General features: G+C 38.5%; 1 protein-coding gene across 3 annotated transcripts in view; it reads left to right on the top strand.

Moving 5' to 3' along the window:
* BTBD9 (BTB domain containing 9) overlaps nt 1–23,887 on the top strand; it is a 401,740-nt gene that overhangs the window by 52,747 nt on the left and 325,106 nt on the right. For all 3 annotated transcript variants that reach the window (XM_082347838.1, XM_082347836.1, XM_082347837.1), the window contains exons 5-6: nt 2,734–2,953; nt 6,602–6,721. In XM_082347838.1, coding sequence (XP_082203964.1) covers nt 2,734–2,953; nt 6,602–6,721 — 340 coding nt within the window. The remainder of the gene's footprint in view (nt 1–2,733; nt 2,954–6,601; nt 6,722–23,887) is intronic.

Here is a 23,887-nt window from a genome sequence, read left to right as displayed (position 1 = left end):
TCCCACATGCTATGGAGCAACTAAGCCTGTGCACCACAACTACTGAGCCTGGCTCTAGAGCCCGGGAGCCACAACTGCTGAAGCCCGCGTGCCACAACTACTGAAGCCCATACACCTAGAGCCCGTGCTCCGCAACAAGAGAAGCCACCGCAATGAGAAGCCTGTGCGCCACAGCGAAGAGTAGCCCCTGCTTGCCGCAACTAGAGAAAGCCTGCGCGTAGCAGTGAAGACCCAATGCAACCATAAATAAATAAATTAATTAATTAACTAATTAATTAATTTGTCTCATCTATCACATAAAGACAGTAATAGCAATGAACCTTTAATACTTTGAAAACTCTTTGACTCTCATAGTATTTTGTCTTCCCAATTGTAGTTTTTAGTATCTTTTAGTATCTTCATCTGTAAACTAGGGGGTTCACAAGTCATCTCTACTGAGGATTCACAAATCACAAATTTAAAGCTTTTCTTGGCTTGCTTATAAAGTGCTTCATCTCTAGATTGGAGGCACCAGGAGGGCAAGGCCTATCTCTGTCTGGTTCACTGAGAGATATCCAGTGCCTCACAGGGTACCTGGTACAGAATGGGTCTTCAGTAAATGTTTTTTGACTAATTGAATTCTTATAGAGTACTTTGTAGACTTTAGTTTTTTATTATTTTATTTTTTTATTTGGTTGCACTGGGTGTTAGTTGCGGCTCACCAGCTCCTTAGTTGCAGCAGGTGGACTCCTTAGTTGTGACATGCATGTGGGATCTAGTTACCTGACAAGGGATCGAACCTGTGCCCCCCTGCATTGGGAGCGCAGAGTCTTAACCACTGTGCCACCAGGGAAGTCCCATAGTACTTTAGCATATACTATTTATAGTGTAATTTTTACAGTAACCCCGTGGGTGGGTTGGGTAAAATATTATTCTTTTTAGATGAGAAAACAGATTCATAGAGGCTAAGTGGCCTCATCTGGGATAATAAGTGGTAGAGTCTGAGTCTCAAACTTAGGTTTTCTCATTTTAAGTCCAACTTTCTAAAAAAAAGCTGTAATAGACTGTTTTTTTCCTTTGGGTCCTAAGTAACCTTGGAGGGAAGGGACTAGTAAGAGGGAAAAGTATGGTCTTCCCATCAGAAACCCTTCATGAAGGTAGTAACAGGGCAGGGCCTCTGGAAACAGATTGCCTGTGTTCTGATAGCACCCCAGCTCCTTGCTGGCTGTATGGCCTTGGGCAACAAAGTCCATTTAACCTTTCTCTGCCCCCACTTCCCCATCTGTGAAATGGATATAATAGTAGTCCTACACTCAAAGGATTATTATGAGGAGAAAGTCAAAGGAATTAATAAAGTTTGTTAAATAAATGAAAAATAAATATGAAGAATATGTGTGATTTTCATGAGCTAATAGAATGTAGAATGTTATAAACTGAGCACTTAAGCCTCTGGTGGTAAGAAGTTGATCATGACTAGGTTTTGTTTTCATTTGTTTTGGTTTCTCAGTTGCCTTAGTCTTTTGCAGGTTAATTAAACTCACTCCAACCCCCACTTTTCAGCTTCATTTTTAAATCATCTTTCCCTGTCTTCATTTGAAAAAAAGTTTTTAAACCCACATTTGCCAAGAAATCTGTGATGATGAATTACTTACTCCTTTTCCCTAAGAGCCTAATTATAGCTCATACTTTCCCCTATTCAAATCACACAGCCAAGATGTACATATTCTGTGAGAATTCAGCATTTATTTACAGTCTGTAAACTTGCTTAGTTTTATGTGTGCTTTTCATACATATTTTGTAATAATACTGGCAATCTTTATTTTAGAGCTTACTTTGTGCTTTGCAAAGATCATCTCATTTAATCCTTAAACAAAAACACCTGGGAGATAGATGTTGCCCTATTGAGAAATTGAAGTTCAGAGAAAGTGACTTCCCCAAATTGATACATCTGGTCAAAGGTGGCGCCATTATTTAAACTCTGACTTTGAAGCTCAGGCTCTTAACATCTACTTTATGCTGCCTCTTGTCTCTCCATGGAGAGTGTCAGTTTTCAAATGTTAGTACCTGGAAGACAGGTTCTAGATCTGTGAAGCAAAATTTGCATAGAGGACTTCAGAGTCCCAGGAACAATTGACTCTTAGTACATCTAGTGTTGGAGAGGGGAGGGGGGTTAATTATAATCATAGTATTAATTTTGATGACAGACTGAATTTTTATTTTTAAAAATATTCAAGTGAAGTAAAAATATATCTTCTTTTAAACATATTCTTGGTTTTTAACTAATTGATTCAGCACGTCCTTGTATGACCAGCAGCTCCGCTGTATTGGGGTCTTTCTCTTTCTCTTTTATAAGATGTCTGACCTGTTTGCTTTGCTTTTATACTTCGTGCTCAGTCCAGATGGCAGGTACAGGTCATTTTACATGCTATTTTTGTCCAGTAGGTATTAAATTAAAGCTACTAATAGAATTAACTCAGTAGAGCTGATTTGTTTGTCCTAGAACATGTTTTTTCTAGTATTTACAACTTTTTCTTAGTAATCTTAGTCCCAGGTACTTTGTGGCTGTGATGATGTCATTAAATTTCAGCTGTGGTGGTATCTTAATCCTCACAGACACTCCATATCTCCTCTTTCTCGTTAAATTAAATGCATATACTAGCATCAACTAAAATGCAAGAATTTTATCTTTTTTCCCAAAATATGGAAAATTTCATAAGTAACCATTAACCTTGCTTTTTCTATTTTTAACTGTAGTACCAGAAGAAAACATTGCAACTATGAAATATGGCGCCCAGGTGGTAAAAGGGGAGCTGAAGTCTGCCTTATTAGATGGTGACACTCAAAATTATGATTTGGATCATGGATTTTCTAGGCACCCAATTGATGATGACTGCCGTTCTGGCATCGAGATTAAGCTAGGTCAGCCATCCATTATCAATCATATACGGATACTCCTGTGGGACCGAGATAGCCGGTGAGTCATTAGCATGACTTGGAGAGAAACTGACATGTTTGATTGAGATGGCCTAACTTTGTGGTCATCTGCTTTGGTTTAAGAGGTTTGCTGGTTTATATCTTTGTCATCACTTTGCTATTTCTCTTGAAGTTTAGTTTTGGGGGAAGAATTAAAGGGTGCATTTCTTTAAAAAATAACATTTTTTGCTTTTTTCTGCTTATAAAAGTAATGAATATGTGTTTATTGTGGAAAACAGAAAATGTAGAAAAGCACAAAGAAGAAAATAAATATTGCTAGTAATCTCACTGCCTATTATTAATTTTTATATTTGTCTAACCAGTATTTTTCAAAATTAATTAATTAATTTTATTTTTGGCTGTGTTGGGTCTTCGTTGCTGAGCGCAGGCTTTCTCTAATTGTGGCTTGCGGGGGCTACCCTTCATTGCGGTGCGTGGGCTTCTCGTTGCGGTGGCTTCTCTTGTTGTGGAGCATGGGCTCTAGCTGTGTGGGCTTCAGTAGTTGTGGCACGCGGGCTCAGTAGTTGTGGCTTGCGGGCTCTAGAGCGCAGGCTCAGTAGTTGTGGTGCATGGGCTTGGTTGCTCTGCGGCATGTGGGATCTTCCCAGGCCAGGGCTTGAACCCCTGCCCTGTGCATTGGCAGGCGGATTATTACCCATTGCGCCACCAGGGAAGTCCCTAACCAGTATTTTTTTGTTATGCATAGTCACACACACACCAGAAACCTGTAAAACCACATAGTTATACAAAATAAAGGTTAGATGTACAAAAAGTAACTTCACTTTTTAATTAATACATTGTGAATATTCTACTCTTTTAAAAATATTCCTGTAAAGTGTTCCTTTTTAAAAAATTTTTTTGAAATATAGTTTATTTATAATGTTGTGTTTAAGTTCTGCTGTACATATATATACACAAATATGTTTTACATGTATATTCTCTTTCATATTTTCCATTATGGTTTATTACATGATATTGAATATAGTTCCCTGTGCTATATAGTAGGGCCTTGTTGTTTATCCATGTAAAATGTTACTTTTAATAGTTGTTTGGTATTCCACTATATGGGTTACCATTGTTTATTTACTTGATTCCTTACTTTTGGATATTATGATAACTTTTAAAATATACTTTATACTGTGGACAAAGAAAAAAAATTGTCTTTAGTGTGGATAAATTCATTATCAAAACAAAAGAAATATGTGAATAAAACTTGATGGGCTCCAGCCTAGGAACCCACCAGTTTCACAGTGGCTTCAAGATTCTGCCTTCCTTTCTAGCCACTCTGATGTTTTCACCCACTGACTTCAGCCATGGCAGAAGTGCCAGAGCAGTAGGGTGACCAAGAACTGAACAGTCTCCCTCATTGCTGCTCGTCATTAACCTAAACCTGTACACCCAGTCTCTGGTGTACAGTCTCCTAGGCCCTACTCATGCCTCTTTGAGTCTGGGCATGAAGGGCTTGATAGTAAGGGTGATGAGACCCTGCAGATCTTGCTGGTTAGTTCATTTCTCTCGTTAGCACCACTGACCACTACCCTGGCCTTTCAGGCCATTTGAGCCAAGTGTGAGGGAAGCTTTATGAAGTGAGAGTCAACATTCCCCATGTGCGTGGGTATTGGAGGTTATCTCCAGGTTATCTCATTCTTTTTAATTAAGAATATGTTTCCTGATATGTATCGTTGGATATAATATGATGTTTAGTTGGCAAAATGGAGCAAATTTCACGTATTATTTACAGGAGTCTCTGATTAATAATAGTAGTAGGCACTGTTCTAAAAGCTTTACATATATTCACTCGTTTAGTTAATAATGAAATTAGTATAAAAATAATAAAGAAAAGGTTAGTACATTTGAAACTGAAAGTAGTTATCATCATTTCCAGGATGTTAAATATTTACAGGCCACTTTGTTTTATTTTTTTATTTTTATTTTTTTAAGTTAATTAATTTATTTTATTTATTTATTTTTGGCTGCGTTGGGTCTTCGTTGCTGTGTGCGGGCTTTCTCTAGTTGTGGCAAGCGGGGACTACTCTTCGTTGCGGTGCGCCGGCTTCTCATTGTGGTGGCTTGTCTTGTTGCGGAGCATGGGCTCTAGGCACGTGGGCTTCCGTAGTTGTGGCTACGGAACCCGTGTTGAACCCGTGTCCCCTACATTGGCGGGCGGATTCTTAACCACTGCGCCACCAGGGAAGCCCCAGTTTGTTTTAGTATGTGCGTTTCATTCACGGGGGACTTAACTTTACCATGTACTAGTTCCTTTCTTACGGAAGTTATAATTCTAAGCAAAGGTGAAAAATTCAGAATCTTAAACCAAAAAGATTCTCACATGTGTTGTAAAATTATATCCTGCATTGCTGATAACCCAGAGAGGTCCAATAAAAGGTTATAACCAGTTTGAGACTGAGCAATAAAATGAATGGGAGTGAGGGGACAGCAGAAAATGAGGGGATGACACAAAATAAGCTGACCTTTTCTGGTCACAACTGTTGGTTGCAGGCTGACATTTATGGTCACCTAAATCTTCTGAGATTGTTCCTGTTGATATTACAGTAATAACTGCATCTCACATTTAAATTTGGCTTATGACAGGGGAATATAGATTTGTTCAGTATGGGACCAGCATGTAATGGTCCAGGGTAGCTGACCAGGGGAGGATGATAGGCTGTTTTCATTACTGCTAGATTATTAGCTGCCAAATTTTAAGTTGTACCGAAAAGGAATACATATTATCTCTTCACCCATGTCATTTATTTTTCTGCAGGCTGTGTCTGTGTGTGGGATGGTAGGAAACTGGGAGGAAGCAGGAGATAAGCTGGCCTCTGTGAGGAACCATTCTGAGTTGGCTTTCCTCCTGAGAGAGGAGGGCTGGGCGCCCAGGCCAGTGAAGGTAGAGGGAGAAGGCACACCTCTCTGTTTTCTGTCCTCTCTCTGTCATGGCTTTATTAATCTGTTAATACGGTATATGCAAGGCATCCTGGTCCTGTTATGTCTTATATGCCTGATATGTGCCAAGCACCGTGCTAGACCCCAGATATATGCAGATAAATATGGCATGGTCCGTGTTCTTAAGCAGCTTGAGATCTAATAAGGCAGACAGACATGCAAAGAGATAATTTCAATACATTGTGACGAATGCTGTGTTAAGGGGATCTATACACATTTCGTCATCATCAGAACTTGGTCGTTATGCAGAAAATGTAATTCATGAATAGTGTATTTTTTGTACCTTTTAACATTTTATTAAAATATAACTTCGGGGGGCTTCTCTGGTGGCGCACTGGTTAAGAATCTGCCTGCCAATGCAGGGGACACGGGTTCGTGCCCTGGTCTGGGAAGATCCTACATGCTGCGGAGCAACTAAGCCCGTGTCACAACTACTGAGCCTGCTCTCTAGAGCCCGTGAGCCACAGCTACTGAAGCCCGCGCGCCTAGAGCCCGTGCTCCACAACAAGAGAATCCACCGCAATGAGAAGTCCGCACACCGCAAAGAAGAGTAGCCCCCGCTTGCCACAACTAGAGAAAGCCCAAGCACAGCAGTGAAGACCCAACGCAGCCAAAAAAAAAAAAAAAGCTGCTAAAAAAATATAACTTTGTATTGTTATTTTAATATGATACTTTTTTCTGCCTTTTTCCTTTTGATTCATAGGTCTTATTCATACTTCATTGAAGTCTCAATGGATGAACTTGATTGGATCAGAGTTATTGATCATTCGCAATATCTGTGTCGTTCTTGGCAAAAGTTGTATTTTCCAGCCCGTGTCTGCAGGTTAGTTCTCATGGCTTATAAATGATTTTGATGTTTGTTTAAAGAGATCTGGATGTTGAGAAACAGATTTCATTTTTCTGTCTCATAGAAGAAAAGTTTTCCAGGATATCAGTTACTAAATGCATCCCAACTAAAAAACTTAGGGATACTATGGAAATTAAGCATCTTAATATTTAGAATGTACTGTGGAACTGTTTTGTACCATATTTATGTAAAGGCATGTAAATGAATAAGAAGGGACGACACACTGAGAAGTGGAAATGCTTTTTAAATTCCATGCTATACCTTGAAAGCAGAGTTATTGTTAGGGGGTGCGTTCTTTTCACAAAAGCCATGAGAGATATTTCTGGAGGCTTCCCTTGGCAGTCCTCAGGGCCAGGAGGAAATTTTTGGATGCCATTGTGCATGTTCTTTTTCTAGGTCAGTGGATATCAGTGGAGTTTGAAAGAGCAGGTGTTTCTAGTGGGGTTGGGTTTGGGGCAAGGGAGGCTGAGCTGGTGGGGCTCCAGGCTCACACCCTCCCTTCAACCAGAGCACCTTAACTTTTATTGTCATTATGTATTTTAGCTCCATGTAAGTTTGTTTTTTAAAAAGTACTGATAAGCTATTCTAACATTTCATATTCTTACTTTAGGTTTAAGCCACGTTTTAAGCTTTCTTTCTGAAATTCTGCAAAACCAGTATGAATAATGAATTTGGGAGTTGGGAAAGGTGGTTAAAGGCCCCTGAAATTCTCTTGTGTTTTTTCTATTGTGATTTTCCCCTTGGAAATTTCCCTCAGATATTCTTTACCCTAAACTCAAGAGATTGAAGGCAGAAAGTGATTGGTTCGTTTAATTAGGTGTGTCAAGAAGGGATATGGTGGCTGTAAGCCAGGGAGCACGTGGAGCTGGCCCCTTACCCACTCCGCTCCACACCCATACTCGTGACCCCAGCTGACATCCCTGTGTGGCTGAGTTGGAGCAGATGGGGATGCCCCACAGCACTTAACTCTCTCGGTCAGAAGGCACCCTTATACTTATTAAACGCATGATCTGACAGCATCAGGCTGAATTCTTACTTCTACCACAGGAACTCCACAAAACCTTTCAGCCTCTGGTACAGTAAAGAATGTCGCCTACATTTTTTTTATTATGGGTGTGACTGGACACAATATTGTTACCCAAGGATCCTCTTGTGTGGAAATGAAGAAAATCAATTTCATTTCCCCAGAGAGGGACTAAAGTGTCTCAGGTCTAGCAGTTGCTCTTTTATCAGAGGAGTTTTGAATGGATTAAAATGAGAGGGACAAGAAATTGAGTGAAGATTCTGTATCTCAGAACTGCCTAGGGATACTTTGAGAGTGACAGAGGGGCCCCGAGGTAGAGGAAGGGATTGAGTCTGCATCGACTGATATTATTATGGCTGTATCAGATTAAAAAATAAGTAGCATAACAACCTAAGTGTCTGATGTGGACCAAAGGACTGTGTGTTTGTATTTAATTTGAAACACTAGGAACACGACTCCCAGAACAAATCATCGTGACTGTGATACCAGCTATGATAGAGGCTGTGTGCTTTACCCACTTGAAAACTCCTGCTCTGTGGAGGGAGACATGTACCCTCAGTCGTGATCTCTGGCTTTTAGAAAATATAATTCCTCTTATTTATTAATAGGCATTATATATACTCCCTTTTCCTTACTTTGTCTCTCCTGTGTGGCCTTGCCTTTGTTGATGTTGCTTTTATGTGTTGTAGAGCCTGGCTGTTTTCATGATTCTAATTTTTGTCTTGGTATAGCCAGCTCCCACGCTGGTTGAGAAAAACTGAGCAAAGGTGATGTTAGAGACAGGGATAACAAGAAAAGGAAGGAGTCTTGATATGCATTTTAGTGAGAAAACGTTTTAATATTTATAACCACTTTAACTTACTATGTTACTACATTCCTTCATAAACTCTGCCTTTTGTAATAGTTTGTAATTTTCGAAGTATTATAAAGTGAACTTAAGAATAAGTCCCTATTGATTATCCAAGGATGTCTTATGTTTGGTGTTTCTTATCTTCACAATCATTTATTGACTTCCTAAACAATGTTCTAAATACACTTCTTTCAGGGACTTCACTGGGCACATATAAATTCTTTATTTCCTTAGCACATAAGTGTTCAGTTTGCATTGTGTTTGTTAATTTGCACATTTGTATGTCACCTTTGTTCTTCAGTGTCCTTTGCGTGTTTGTCTTGCCTCTCATACTAAAATTACAAGCTCTTGGAAGCAAGGAGTATGGATTCTAATCTTTCAGTATTCTTGCACAGTTCTCAAGTTATGACCTTTTGTATGCAGTAGGTACCCTATAAATGTTGGCACAGGCTTGGGGTCAAGGCACTGACCAGGTAATGAAGAGAGACTGATTCAATATTAATATGTATATATATTCATTGGTGCTTTTATCCATGTATTTGTTAAAATGTATATCTGTGCTGGAAAACTCTGGAGTGGTAAATGGTTCTGTACTCTTTGCAAAGTCTACTTTCTGTTTTTTCTTCAGGAAACTGAATTTCGAGGTTAATTCTGAAGGATGTGAGTGTTGTATATTGATGAAAGATTTCATCTAATATATTCACTAAAGAAGAGATACTCTGTGAATTGTGAGATTACCCAGCCCTCTCTCTTGAGTCTAGGTTGAACTGCATGTAAATCAGCATCGGGTAGTAGGAAAATCATGGGCTGCAGAGTTAGAGCTCTTCTCAAATCCTGGTTTCATCTAATATTGGCATTGTGATCTTAGTAAAGTTGTGCCTCTCCAAGCCCTCATTTCTACACCAGTGAAACAGGAATAACAGCACCCTTCCTGGGGTCTGCTGCGGAGGGTTAGATGACAGAGCATATGTACAAGTACTGAGCACAATGCCTGGCCCAAAGTAGAGGCTCAGTAAATAGTAGCTTTTATTACCTTTTCTACTTTTTGAGACTCTGAACTGGTGTTTGGCCTTCAGAGAAAGAGAGCCATCCTGCCATTCTCTGTGGCCATGGTGGCTCTCAGTGGTGGCTCTCAGTATGAGGAGACTGTTCCTTATCTCAGGAGTGTGGTCCTTTCAGCACTTTTCCATACTGCCAGTCCACACACATGCCTTCCATGGTTCTCTTTATCTTAGTAATCTGCCCATTTGTATGTTTCCAACAGTTTTCATACATTTTGGTTTTGGTAAAGCATTTTTAAATTGTGGTAAAATATATATAACATAAAGTTTGCCATTTATATATCCTATGGAATGTAATCTAGTCAGCATTTCCCCTCACCGAGATAGTGGTGATAAGGATAACGTCAGGCTTCAAAGCCAGAGTGATGGTCACAACCACAACAGTGAATGGAGGGAAATGGTCTGCTCTTTCTTTCTGGGTCCTTGTTAGGAATGCATTGTGGGTCAAGTGGGGACTGCTCAATGTAGCCAAAAGCTTAGACTAATAACAACCCCCTAGCCCCCAGCTGGAGATGAAGAAAAGTGATGTCAATTTTGGTACAGTTTTTCATATGATACTCAGAACCATCTTATATCTTATCAGCTTAGCCTTTTTCAGGAAAAGGAAATTTCTGCTTTACCCATAAATTCCCCAGCCTTCAAATTGTCTTCTTGGCTATCTAGTAAGCTCTCTTCAAGTCCTTCCACAGCTTTCTTAGTTGGTAGAGCCTAGGACTGAACAAAAAACACTAACAAGGAGTGGAAATATTGAGTGCCCTGGGATGTTTTAACTTTTTTTTCTGGCTTTTTTCAACATGGTGCTGGTAATTTGGCAGCTGCAAAATGTTGCTGAAATATGAGAAGACTTGAAAACATGGATGTGAATGCGTGCAGAGGTAGCCCGCATATGGCTGGTAGCTGGAATTACAAAAGTGAACTTGGTATAAAACCTGGGAGTTGAGGGAGAGGAATAGTGGGCCTAAAAGCACGGTCCTTAAGAATATAGCTATTGAGAGAGGGAAGGAAAGAGTAGGTGGCAGACAGGTTTTACTGCAGGGGCTGGTCAGAGAGTTAGAGGAGAATCCGGGGGAGCACAGAGACCAGAAAGGGTGTTGAGAAGGGTGCAACTTGACGGTTCAGAACATGGCACAGGATGGGTAAACTCACTTAACACAAAACTGAGCTTCTTTCTTCCTTTCCTTTTGTTTTTAATCATCAAAATGGAAATGTCTTTTTATGACATTTTAATTATAAAATTATGATGTATTACACATTTTAAATATTGATAAAGCTTGCCCTCTGATAAGGCTGTACTCAGTTTCTACCAATAGCACATAGAATTGCCCCTTCTCCAAACCCTCACCAATGCAGGCATTGTCAGCATTTTGCCAATGTGATTTATGATTTGTAAAAAATCTTCTTACTTTAAGTTGGATTTCTTTTATCATCTGTGAAGTGTAGGGTATCTTACAATACTTGACATTTGTTATTTCTCATTTATAAAAGCCTGTTTTTGTCTTTTGCATAGTTTTCTTCTGGGGTGATTATCTTTTTGTTTTTGGCTTGTGAGAACTTTATGTTGGTATGTACACCTTGATATGTATACATATATGTATTGTATATATGCAGTGTATATATACATGTAGATGTATATTTGTGTATGTATGGTTATACTTTTGCCTATCATGTACTGTGCAATTTGTTATTAGTTTTTAGTGTTTTATTAGTACTTTTTACCATATAGAATTTTATGTTTAAAAAAATGTAGTCAAATCTGTCAGTCCTTTTTATGGTTTCTGGTGGTCTGATATCATGTTTAGAAAGGTGTTCCTCACTCCAACGTGTGCCAAATGTGTCATGGACAAAAGGGTGTTGTAGAGCATCTGTTGGCCTGTCTTCTAGTCTCAGTGGTCACAGTAGAGGTCATAAATGATGAAAAACATCTCACTAGAACGGTTCTACTTTCACTTAAAACAAGAAATTTAGGCATGCTTCACCAGCTAAGAAAATAGATTTTTCTTCATTTATTCATCTGTTTATTCATCCATTACTCACTCATTTCACAAATAAGCTCCTATTTTGTGCTATGCTCCTACTTCGTACTGGATACTGAGGCCATAACACTGAAGAAGACTGCCAAGATTTCTGCTCTCATAGAATTTGGGAGGAACAGATATAAACAATAAGAACACAACAGGTAATTGTAAATGTTGTGAAAATGATACTGTGATAGTGACCCAGGGTCAAGAGGAGGAGAGTGGTTATTTAAAATAGGTGATCATGGAAAGCCCGAGAGGGGAGCTGGGTGTTTTAAACTGAGATTAAGGAGGTGATATACTCTGGTCATTGCTGTAGATATTTAGGCTTTCTTTGGTGTACATCGAATGTTATTCAAGAGTAACTGGTTTACTCTAGGAGTCCTCATTAAATGAATACTAAAACTGTACTGTTATTTGGTTTAGGGCACTTTAATCTCTTATTGCTACCATGCATTTCAAGTCCCCTCTCATCCCGGCCATCATTAGATGCAGCATAATTTTTTAACCCATTTTCATTAGATTATAGTACCTAACAGTGCTATAGATCTACAAGACATAAAACAAATGAGAAAATAAACATTGCTATTTATGGAAGCATTCTTTCCCTGCCATATTAACCTTGTACAAAAGCATGTGTGTCTTCCACCTTTTCTCTTTTGTTCTCCCCCTGACCCCCTGGGCATTGATATATTTATTTACTTTTAAAGGTAGACATTTTTACATTAGTCAGTGGTTCACCAGGATGCTTTATAATCATAGCTAGAATTATGCCGAGCCTTTACTTTCTTTATATGATTGATGTCTTCAGAATTCAAGAAATGCCTTATTCAGTTGTAAAGGAAGAAGGAACAGTTTCACTTTTTAAAAGTAATCATTTTAGTTCACACTTAGTTTGAATTGTACCTCCACCTACAACTTTGATACCATAATTGAATTAGTAAAGAGCAACCTGCAGACAGAGGAACAGTCTCTTCTAAGAGTGCAAAGCAAAATGTAGCCACATGGTGTCACTAAATCATAACAATTTTACTTGGGGCTAAAGAGAGATTAAAATTGCTTTTTAAAAAATAAAACCATTTTTAAATATAAATTTTCTGAAGTCTGTGATTTGTGAAATAACATCTGAAACTATTTGTACTATTTAAGTCCTTCTACTCATGTGGAGCATTAATTATGCCTGAAGTCCGCAGAGGTACATTCAGGTTCTAGCCAGCCCTTGACTTGTCGTCTGCCAGGTATAGCAGATATGTGGGCTTCTGTAGTAGAGCTGTTCAGTTTCATACAATAAGTTCTTTTTTTTTATCTTCCTTTGGAATTTTGAAATAAATAGAAGAGTAACTCAAAGGAGAGAGATCCATTAAATATTTCTAATGAATCAGGGAGCAGAAGAAAGGAGGAGTGAGGAAAAGAGAGAGAGGGTTACAGGACCTCAGAGGAGAGACAGGAAGAGAACAGTCTGACATTTATTGAGTATCTATTGTGGGCCAGACGCACATTGCTCCCTTGCATGATTCTCATGATAGCTCTAGGAGAGAAACACCACTAACTACCTTCATTTTACAAATGAGGAAACTGAGCCTCAGAGAAGTTAAATATGCAGGTCTGTGACTACACAGTTAACGTCACAATCCTATGTTGCCTCTGCAGACTGTGAGGTGAAGAAATAGCTCTGCTTAAGGGTAGGGGGAGACATGGAGCCCTGGAGAAGCTCTTGCCGCCTTTTTGGCGGGAACAGTTTCCAGGAATGCTGAAACAGAGGGCCTGAGGTGGCCCCACTCTGCTTGTGCTGGCCATAGCCACCTGCATGACAAGGATACTGATGAGGGGGAGGAGGAGGTTGAACAGTTGGGGAAGTTTTCTCTTTTAAAATGCCCCAAAGGGAGTGTAGCAATCCTTTATGTATGTTTTGTCAGTTTGTCAATAGAACTTTGAATTTTCCTGCCCCTTTCTTCGCCGTGAGATCATTTTAGACTTTATTATTACAGAGTGAACCGGGTGTTCTTAACTCCTGATTTGTTTTGCTTCAGCTGTATTTATTTATTTTTTAATAAATTTATTTATTTTATTTTATTTATTTTTGGCTGCGTTGGGTCTTCATTGCTGTGTGCGGGTTTTTCTCTAGTTGCGGAGAGCGGGGGCTACTCTTCATCACGGTGCATGGGCTTCTCATTGTGGTGGCTTCTCTTGTTGCGGAGCACCAGGCTCTAGGCGCGCAGGCTTCAGTAGTTGTGGCGCACGGGCTTAGTTGTTCTGTGGCATGTGTGATCTTCCTGGACCAGGGCTCGAACCCGTGTCCCCTGCATTGGCAGACGGATTCTTAACCACTGCGCCACCAGCTGTATTTAGTAACAAGTTTCATATATTATGGAATTTCTCTTCACAAGATCTCTTTACATCTTGAATTGCTTTTTTTTTTTTTTAGTTGAGGAATTTTCTATTTATTATTTTCACTTAGGATCCTCTTATTAGACCAAAAATATTTTCCACTGTGTTTTGTATTCCATAAGACCTTTGAGACATGGCTGTTTGTACTTAAGTTTTTCAGCTGAATCTAGGCTTTTTGTTGTTTCATTTTTGTTTAAAGGATAATAACATGTTGAGCTTCTTTTGTGTGTAGTGGAGGACTTGAAACATGAGAAAATAGAACAGGGTTGTCCTTTTTCTTTGCATTTTATTTTATAATTTTAGAATATAAATTAGTATCTTTTAATAAGTGTGAGATGATGTTAATAACACCAGTGACCTGTTATTACTACCACAAACAGCCGTTGTATGTTTTTCATTCTGGAAGGGCAAGAACTATATATGGTAGTGATACAGTTGCTTCCCAAGCAGTTAGGTTCAGGATTAAGTTCAGATAGTACCCCCCTAGTTGATCATCAAACATCTTTTTTTTTCCTGCTTTCCCTCTCCTCAATTCTACTCTATTACTTATAAGACTTATTCATTCATACATTTATTCAACAAACAGGTATTTATTGAATACCTGTTATATTGCAGGCACTTAGTTTAGGTGCCACCATAAAAGGGTGAACAAGACACAGTTGCTGCTCTCAAGAATTTCATGATATAATACGAGTGACAACTTTCTAAAGATTGATAAAGTAAAATATGATCAGTGCAATAGTAGAGATATTTATATTTATATATATTTTATATATATTTATATACATATATATATGGTATGCTGGAGCATAGTTATGGGTGATCCTACTGAAGAAAGAATTTGGACAAAGGGACCAAGGGATTGAGCAGGAAAAAATAAGGGGAAAAGGATGCTCTTTGTTCTCTTGCCAAAGGCAGAGTATGCAGTGGACTTGGTCAAATCTAAACTTTTCACCCAAAACTCTCCATCATTGGGCCCTTCTGCTTCTTTAGCTTCATCTTTGGTTCTTATTAGAAATTCCCTGCTTGGTCTCACCAGTCAAAATCATCTATTTAACGGGAACTCCCTGGCGGTCCAGTGGTTAGGACTCCACGCCTTCACTACCGAGGGCCTGGGTTCAATCCCTGGCTGGGGAACTAAGATCCCACAAGCTATGTGGCGTGGCCAAAAAAAACCCCAAAATTCTCTATTTACCATCTACCTGCTCATGCCTTCTACCTATGTCCCTAAGGTCAAAGAAAGTATGTGACTGACAATTCTCCCTTCATGTGACCCTGAATAACTGTTTTAGATATCTGGGACTTGGTTTCAGTTAAAGTTTTTTTTAAACTTCTTTCAACAAGACTAGAGGATTCCCTGTGAAGAACCATAAATTAGGTTAATTTTCGCAAGTAATATTCTGAGAATAGTAAAAATTCCCAAGACGTGAAGGAAAAAAAAATCCCTCTGCTGGAGCCAGGATTTGAGCCAGTGTGTCTTTTGCTTAGAAAAATAGTGCATTTTTGTAGGTACTTCGTTGTTGGGTGCATGCTGTCTGTAAGGAAGTTAACATGGTTGTGTCAGTTTTCCAGTTCGAGATCTCCTTTTGGAATCTGTTTTGGCACTGTAGCTCTCGCAGCACTTACTTACGGAACTTAGGAAATCCTGACCCAGGAAACCAGACACTGAACTATTGGGCATGGGACTGTGGGTCTGTCAAGTAGAAAGCAAGGAAGGAATAGAAGACAAACCCATCTGGGACTTCAGGCTCCTTCATATGACCCAGGGGCCTCCAGCATAGGAAACAGAGGCAAAGGTGAACTATAGAAATGGGAGCAGAAAGCCAGTAATTAATGGAAACAGTGGGGAAGAGCTTCCAGGACCTCCATCCCAGCTTCGGGACTGAATGAGGAAATAATATCCGATGAGTGAGGCTTCACTCACTTTTCTTTTTGGAAGGTCGAGAAGAAGGACTGCTAGATCTTAGAGGTAAAAACAAATAAACAAACTTGGACACAGATTTATTTGTGAATTACATAGCCATTTTCCAATCCTGTTTACTTTGGAAATGGTAATCTAAAGAAGATACTGGTTTAGTTAATAATTCTCTCAACGGAGAGTTAGGCCTACGTGTATATATTTTTTAAAATTAATTAATTAATTAATTTTTTGCTGCGTTGGGTGTTTGTTGCTGCATGCGGGCTTTAGTTGCAGTGAGCGTGGGCTACTCTTTGTTGCGGTGTGCGGGCTTCTGATTGTGGTGGCTTCTCTTGTTGTGGAGCACGGGCTCTAGGCGTGCAGGCTTCAGTAGTTGTGGCTCGCGGGCTCTAGAGCGCAGGCTCAGTAGTTGTGGCTTAGTTGCTCCGCAGCATGTGGGGTCTTCCTGGACCAGGGCTCGAACCCATATCCCCTGCCTTGGCAGGCGGCTTCTTAACCACTGCACCACCAGGGAAGCCCCTAGGCCTACGTATATTTAAATTTCACCCCACACTGCCTAGCATTTATTGCTTTGACCTTTCATAACATTTATAGCTTGAATCATCCAATTTAGCCATTAATTACATAATATATCTTGTATGCCTCTCTAATTATTTTGTGGTTCCTGGACCTCACTGTATATTCCTTTGATAGTAGTTGCTCATCAGATATCTTGTTGAATCCCTTTATGCCTCTAACATTCCTGAATGCAAGTGGTTGGATAATAATCTTTTTTTTTCTGGAAAAATCCTTTTAACACTGCTGTTTTTTCCAGTGTTAGAAGGAGATACTAGGAAACGGGACTATTTTATTCTTTCCACAGAAAATATGCTTAAAGAGAACTGTATGTACAAGTCTCATGGTTAATACAATCATCAGAGCTTTCTCAGTCATCATTATAAATGGTACAGGTTTTCTAGATCAGGGTGCTTTCTGTGGATACAAGGTTAGCTCAAGAGACAGTGGACCAGAAGTGAAACCAGATTGCTTGTCAGCTGCCAGCAATTCTGGGCAGAGTGCCAGACTTGGTTCACCTTTAAAAATTCATCTCCCAGTATGAAAATAGAGGGCTCGATCCCTGCAGGGAATGGTGGTAGCATGAACACTTGGACTTCCTTTGGCCCAAAGTACTTTTATTGATGCTAGGAAAGGTGGGGGAACTGATCAGTGTGGACCAGCAGCTTTGACCTCATTTAAGAGCTGTAATATTTTCTCTAGCAGCCTTACTTCGTTATGTTTCAAATTATAATTTCATAAGTTAATAACTGTACTTCCAGATAATGTGGGTCATATATACACATGAATATGTTTTGCCTGATAGGAAGGTTTAATTTCTAATAGTCATAGAAATTCTGTGCACATTATGAAGCTATTAGGATGTAACAGCTGTTTTAGTTCATTTCACCCTGCAAAAGAAATGTGATGCAGGCTAAAATGATCAGTAATTATGTATTTTGAAAGCTAAACCTCCAGTTATAGAAAGAGCTAATTTACACATTGGATACTGATAAAACTACAGTAAGCTATGAGTTTCAAAGTTAGTGTTATCTCCTACCTAAGATTATGAAAGAGAATCTGTACCAAAAGACAATCTTTTCCTCTTTGAAACGCTCTTTTGCATTGCCTATTGTAATTTTGAGGTTGGAAATCAACAGTAATGAAGAACTGCTTGATATCTTTCTAAAGAAAAAAATTAGAGGGTTGTTAGAGGGAGTAGGATTTAGAAGGATTTCACTTTATTTCTGTTGATCAGTGCCTACCATCTGCCTTCCATTTAATATTACAGAAGCATGCATGCGTTTCCCAGTTCTGAACAGATGATGTGCATGGTTTGTTGAGATATATGTATATTCTGGATGTGTGTGTGTATATATACCTACGGTGCTTAAAATCACAGTTGAAGTGTAAAACAGATAATGAGTCTCCATTTGGGGCTAATTTGCATATTCAGCTCTTGTACACAAAAGTCTACAATGACACTGATTTTCTTTTCTACTTTAGAATTGGCACTAACCGGCTGTCAACAAATATTTTGATTAAACACTTTTCTTTATTGGAGAATTTTGGGGCACATTCTTTGTATAAACATATTGTTTTCTTTGATTTCAAGGGACATATTTTCAGTATGATTTATAGATGCATCACACCGGTAAGCTGTCATGCACAAAAATATATTTTTCTCTGTAAACTTCCTTTTTACCATTGATTTCTCTAGGGCGAAAATATGGCTCAGAACAGAATATTCCAACTCAGGATATTTGCCTGAAATAAAAGTGGTAAATAAATGTATAAGCCTGCTTTAAGTAAACAGAAAAATTTAAAGTTATAGATTCACAAACTGGACTTTTCCAAGAGATTTTTAAAGATGATTTAACAGTTCCTTTTATACATCTAAGATGTGATTGGACTACAGAGATTATGTTAGAATTTTGACATATATTCATCTAGTCTGTCTTCTGTGTGTAACCATACAGAAACATGTTATTTATATAAATGATATCATGTAGTACATATAATTTTGAAACGTTGCACATATGTATATTCATTGTGGCTGTCGTTCCATGTCAGTACATAAGTATCTGCTTTATCCTTTTTTAACAATAGCACAGTATTCTAAATGTACTGTTGTTTACCTAACTAGTCCCCTATTGAGGGGACTATAAGGATGTTTCCGGTTTTACCTTTATAGAACAGTATAGTCTTTGCTCACATATCTGATTATCTCTTCACATAAGTAGAGTCAGAAGATATGACCATCTTAAAATGTGAAACATATTGGTAAATGCCATACAAAGCATTATACCAGTTTATTCCCACCAGCAGTTTATGATAGTACCTATTTCCCTACATCCTTGTCAACAATGGGTATTATCATTATTTTAAAATTTTTTGTCAAACTGATAAGTAAACCATTGTCTCTCATTTGTTTTATTGTGCAGATTTTTGATTATTTGTAGAGTTAAACAACTGTGCATCTGTTTGTTGATAAGCATACATATTTTCATAGAAAAGATGAAGTTTGAGTTGACCTGAAAGGATGGGTTGAGTTTTGATTGGGTAATTTTAGACGGCTTTTCCCATGAGGTCATCTGGGAAAGTGGTTCTCAACCAGGGGTGATTCTTCCCCCAGCCAGAACACATTTGGCGATGTCTGGAGACATTTTTGGCAGTCACAATTAAGAGTGCTGCTGGCATCTAGTGGGTAAAGCCAAGGATGCTGCCAAACATCCTACAATGTACAGGACAGCCTCCTAAGACAAAGAATTATCCAGCTGAAAATGTCAGTAGCGCCAAAGGTGAGAAACCCTGATTTAGGAGAAGCTTGTAGTAATTCCATATGTGAAGAGGACTTGAATTATGTTGTTTTTGGTTAAAATGGAGAAAAAGAATCACTGAGAAAGACATTTCAAAGAAAAAAACAGTCAAATTTGATGCCTGATTGAATATGGAGGGGGAAAAAAAGAAATTGAGTCAAAGAGCTTCAACGTTTAGAACCTAGGTGGCTGGGAAGTGGGATGACACTGGTGGAGATAAGTTGTGAGGGAACCAGTTTGAGCTAGGTGCAGAATTGTCACTTTTATATAGTGAGATTTTTATTTTACACTTGGTGCCAGGATTGTTTTGGATTTTGAATTAAAAAATCGCTAACTAGTACCAAACATTTGGTTGCAAACAATTTCCTCTTTCTGAAATGTGCTTCTTTTCATCTCTGCTACTGAAATCTTGTCCCTTTATTTAGTAAGCTAAAATGCCATTTCCTGCAGGAAATCTTCCTTGATCTCTCCAAATGAAATCAAAGTATTTTTTTCTTTATTTATTCAACAAATACTTACCAAGTGCCTGCTAAGTGACAGGCACTGTGCTAGGTACTGGAGCTGCAGTGGAGAGCTTTAAACACACATCCCCTCCCCTTATGGAGTTTAAAGCTTAGTAGGAGAGTCAGATATTAAACAAAATAACTACAAGTAAAGGAAGAATCATAGGCTATGATAAATGCAAAGAAGGAAAAATACAAGTGAGCATTAGTGCCAAAGCAGAAGAATACAGCTTCAACTGGACAAGACAGGGGAGATCTTTTAGGGAAGTGATGTTTAAGTAGAGACCTAAGTGATGACTAGGAATTAATTAGGCAAAGGCACGAGGGGAAAGTGTTTGGAGCAGAGACAAATATTAGGAAACCCTTGAGGAGGGAAATAACTTGGTCTGAATAAGAAAGTGAAAAGAAGTTAGTATGACTGGAGAGCAGTGGTGAGGTAGAGGGTTAGGTGGGTAATGACCAGGTTGTTTAGAACTGAAGGGCCATGTTAAAGAGGTTGTAGTTTATTGAAAGTGCAGTCCCTGGGAAGGGTGCTAAGCAAGGATGTGACATGATCTGGCTTAAATTTGTTAAAGACCTTGTCTCCTTTGTGGGGAATGGTTGAGGTGGGTGATAAATGAGTTGAGGTGGGTTGAGGTTTGTAAATTTAAAAAGCTGGGACTTCCCTGGCAGTCCAGTGGTTAAGACTTCGCCTTCAAATGCAGGGTGTGCGGGTTCGATCCCTGGGCTGGAAGCTAAGATCCCACATGCCTGGCACCCAAAAAACCAAAACATAAAACAGAAGCAATATTGTAACAAATTCAGTAAAGACTTTAAAAAAACAACAACTGTAAACTACCAAAATACCCATTAAAAGGGGAATTCATTAAAATTAGAAAGAATTAATTGCATCCATATGAATTAACCTAGAAGGATTTCCTTTAAAATTGTTAGATGAAAAACACATGATGCAGATAATGCTTCTTTTGTCAACCAACTACCATATATACATATATATGTATATATATAATATAAATGTTTATATGGATTTGTATGAGTATAGAGAATGGTGTGGAAGTATGTACATCAAACTTTAATATTGATTATTCAGGAAAATGAAGATGGGGTAAGGAAAGTAGAAAGATATTCAATTTTTATTTATCTTTTGTTATATTTGCTGTAACATCATTTTTTTTTTAATTGAAAAGGGGTTGAACTTTTTAAAGAAGAGCTCTAAGAGGTGAGGAAATGGAGAAAGAAAAAATGAATAACTTAAGAAACTTTGCTGGGAAGGTGAATAAAGATACAGGAAGGAAGCTGGAAGTAGATGCGTTTTTAAGAATGAGAGGTACTAAAGCATGTTTAAATGCTGAATAAAAGGCTCCAGGAGAGAGAAATTGAAGAGGGAGAGAAAAAGATAGTCAATGAAATGAGTCACCTTAATTTTGTGTGACAGGAGGAAAGAAAGAGAAGACTACTCTGGTTTCATACTGCGAGTGCCGGTGTGATGGCTTCTGTTTTCTTTAGAATGAATGGAACAGAGTCATCAGCTGAGAGTGAGAGGGGAGGTGAAGGTCTGAGTAGAGTGGAGAAAAGTAGGAACTAGGTGGTGCAGACACTGGGAGAATAAACTTTGTAGGGAAATTCTGTATCATGTGAGGTCAGGTTGACTGTCTTGAGATTGGTCAGCATGGTCTGCCAATAGTGGTTCCATCTGCCTTGTTGTGTGGTTTTCTCTGGTTCAGTTCAGTTTCTTAGGTTCAGAGAAGTAAATGGTTGAGGGGTGGGTGGGAGTTTGTCTAGTCCAGTGCATTAGAAGATGGGAGGGGCAAGAAAGTGGAGTATCTGCAAAGACCCAAAAGAAAAGTCTAGAGGTAATTGCCCCTGGGACAATAATAATAATTGCCCACATCCAGGTACTGTTTTCAACTTTCTATTTTTGTCTTATAGTGACATCACTGCCTTGACCACCAGTGCCATTTTTAAATGTATGTAAAAACAGCTCTTTTGACATGACTATTAAGTATGAACAAGATGTAGCTATTTTCTAGCTTTCTTATAGCTCTTGAAAACAGATCCTGGGGCTTATCTTTAAATATAAAACTTATGTAAACCTGTGTGTGTGCCCAGAATTTGGACAGAAAGCAAACTAAGAAAAAGCAGTAGGTTTAATTGAAACTGAGAATATGGCCCAGATGGTGCCTATTGCCATCACCCACATCGTACCTAGAAGGATGGTGCAGTGTTTGCAAACTTTTCAATTGCTTGGTCAATTGAGAGATTATTTTGAACATTGTCATTGAACAGTACTCATTATTTGACCATTATCCCATTGGTTTTATCAGTTTGTTATTTATGTTGTTATCTTAGAGAAGACACAACCAATAGATGTGACATCTTAGGAACAGATCTTAGGAATGTGTTTTACTGCTGTCATAATGTGTTTTAAAATGTGCCCTGCAGAATCTGGGTCTGAAGGACTCTAAGTCACATATTGATCTTTGGAGGTTTGGGATTTGTTTTTTTCAAATACAAATTGTAGATGTCTTATTTTAAAAATGACATTATCTGAGAAGTGTTGGTGATAAGATGGATGCCTTCTGCGTACTAAGTGCTTTTACATAAATTATTTCATGTTCTTAAACAGCTTAAAGAACAAAATTAAGTTCTTAAAACATCTCTTCGAGGCAGGTGGGATTATTCTCGTTTTACAGAGCCTCAGAAAGGTTACGTGCTTTTTTCAAAGATCTCAAAACCAGAAAGGCCTAGGATTCTAACCCAGATATGCCTAGCTTCAAAGACAGTTATATCATATAATGTCACTGAGAAAGAACCCATTCACATACCTAAATAATGTTTTCCCTCTTACTTGTAAGGCTTAGCAGGTATGTGCTTGGGTCTGGGACCTCATTGTTTCTTAGAAGCTTTGTTTATAATACTGCCTTTATCAAGGGATTCTGACAAAGTCCACATAATGATATCCTGACCTTGTCTGCACAGACAGAGCCTCATTGGAGACTTTTTGGAGGCTATATACTGTCATGCCTCCAAATGCCTGGAAGAAGGAGGAAAGTTACTGTTTATTAGCTTAGATATGGTTTATAGCACAGGTAATACCCACAATTTTCCAGGCACTTTAAGTATTTCATTTGATCTTACCTGGGAGCTAAGCATTATTGTCCAACTATTGTATTTCACAAATGAGGAATGTGAGACTTGGGGAGCATAATGAATTTACAATTACACAGCTAGATTACAACATCTGGGATTGAAGCCCAGGTCTGTTTGACTGAAAAGAGTTTTTTTTTTTTTTACTTTTATGCACAATGCTGTCTTTTCCATCTCTGCTTATCATCTTATGGCATTATCTTTGTTTTTTGTGAGGCTTCAAAAATATTTAAAAAATTGTTTTATTCTGGACTTCAGGATTCTGAAGTAATAGCTTTTACTGCAGGGTGATAAAAACACACACACATAAACACACTATAGGATAAGGATAATATCCATATGCTACGTATTTTTTAATCTTCTAAAAGCACTTAGTTCCCTCAGTACACTCAGTAGATCCAGATTCTGGCAGCTGCCAGATAGACATTTGGATGCTTAAATTAATAAGTCAAGATTTTAATTTTGCTACTATGGTTAGTGAATGGTGCCAGATTAAACTCATTTCCAAAGAGTGAGATGCATACTAGGTATCATTTTATTCAGTCTATTTATTTATACTGTGATGATAGGGTATGCAGACAGGCAGTATTAAAATGTTAGGATGTGCTTCTGGGATGTATTTCTAGTCCCCTGAGAAACTTTTCCAGTTCCCAAAGACAGCAGCATTTCTATGATGACTGTGGCCCTCATATATGGGGTTCTCTTGTTATCTGAATATTTATTATTTCATGCTATGTGGTTGCAAAGGTTGCATAGGGAAATAGAAGTTACCATGATGTAAAAATGTTTACTGATTAACTGTCCACGTGTAAAGTTAGCTCCCACTCAAACATTCATTTCTTGCCCGTCCTGTTAGTTATAATGCTTCACTGATTGTTGGAAA

Source organism: Balaenoptera borealis, assembly GCF_965194805.1.
Source record: "Balaenoptera borealis genome assembly, chromosome: 12".
Lineage (NCBI taxonomy): Eukaryota > Metazoa > Chordata > Mammalia > Artiodactyla > Balaenopteridae > Balaenoptera > Balaenoptera borealis.
Note: the sequence above shows the minus strand (reverse complement) of the source record. Positions and strands in the feature narration are given on the sequence as shown.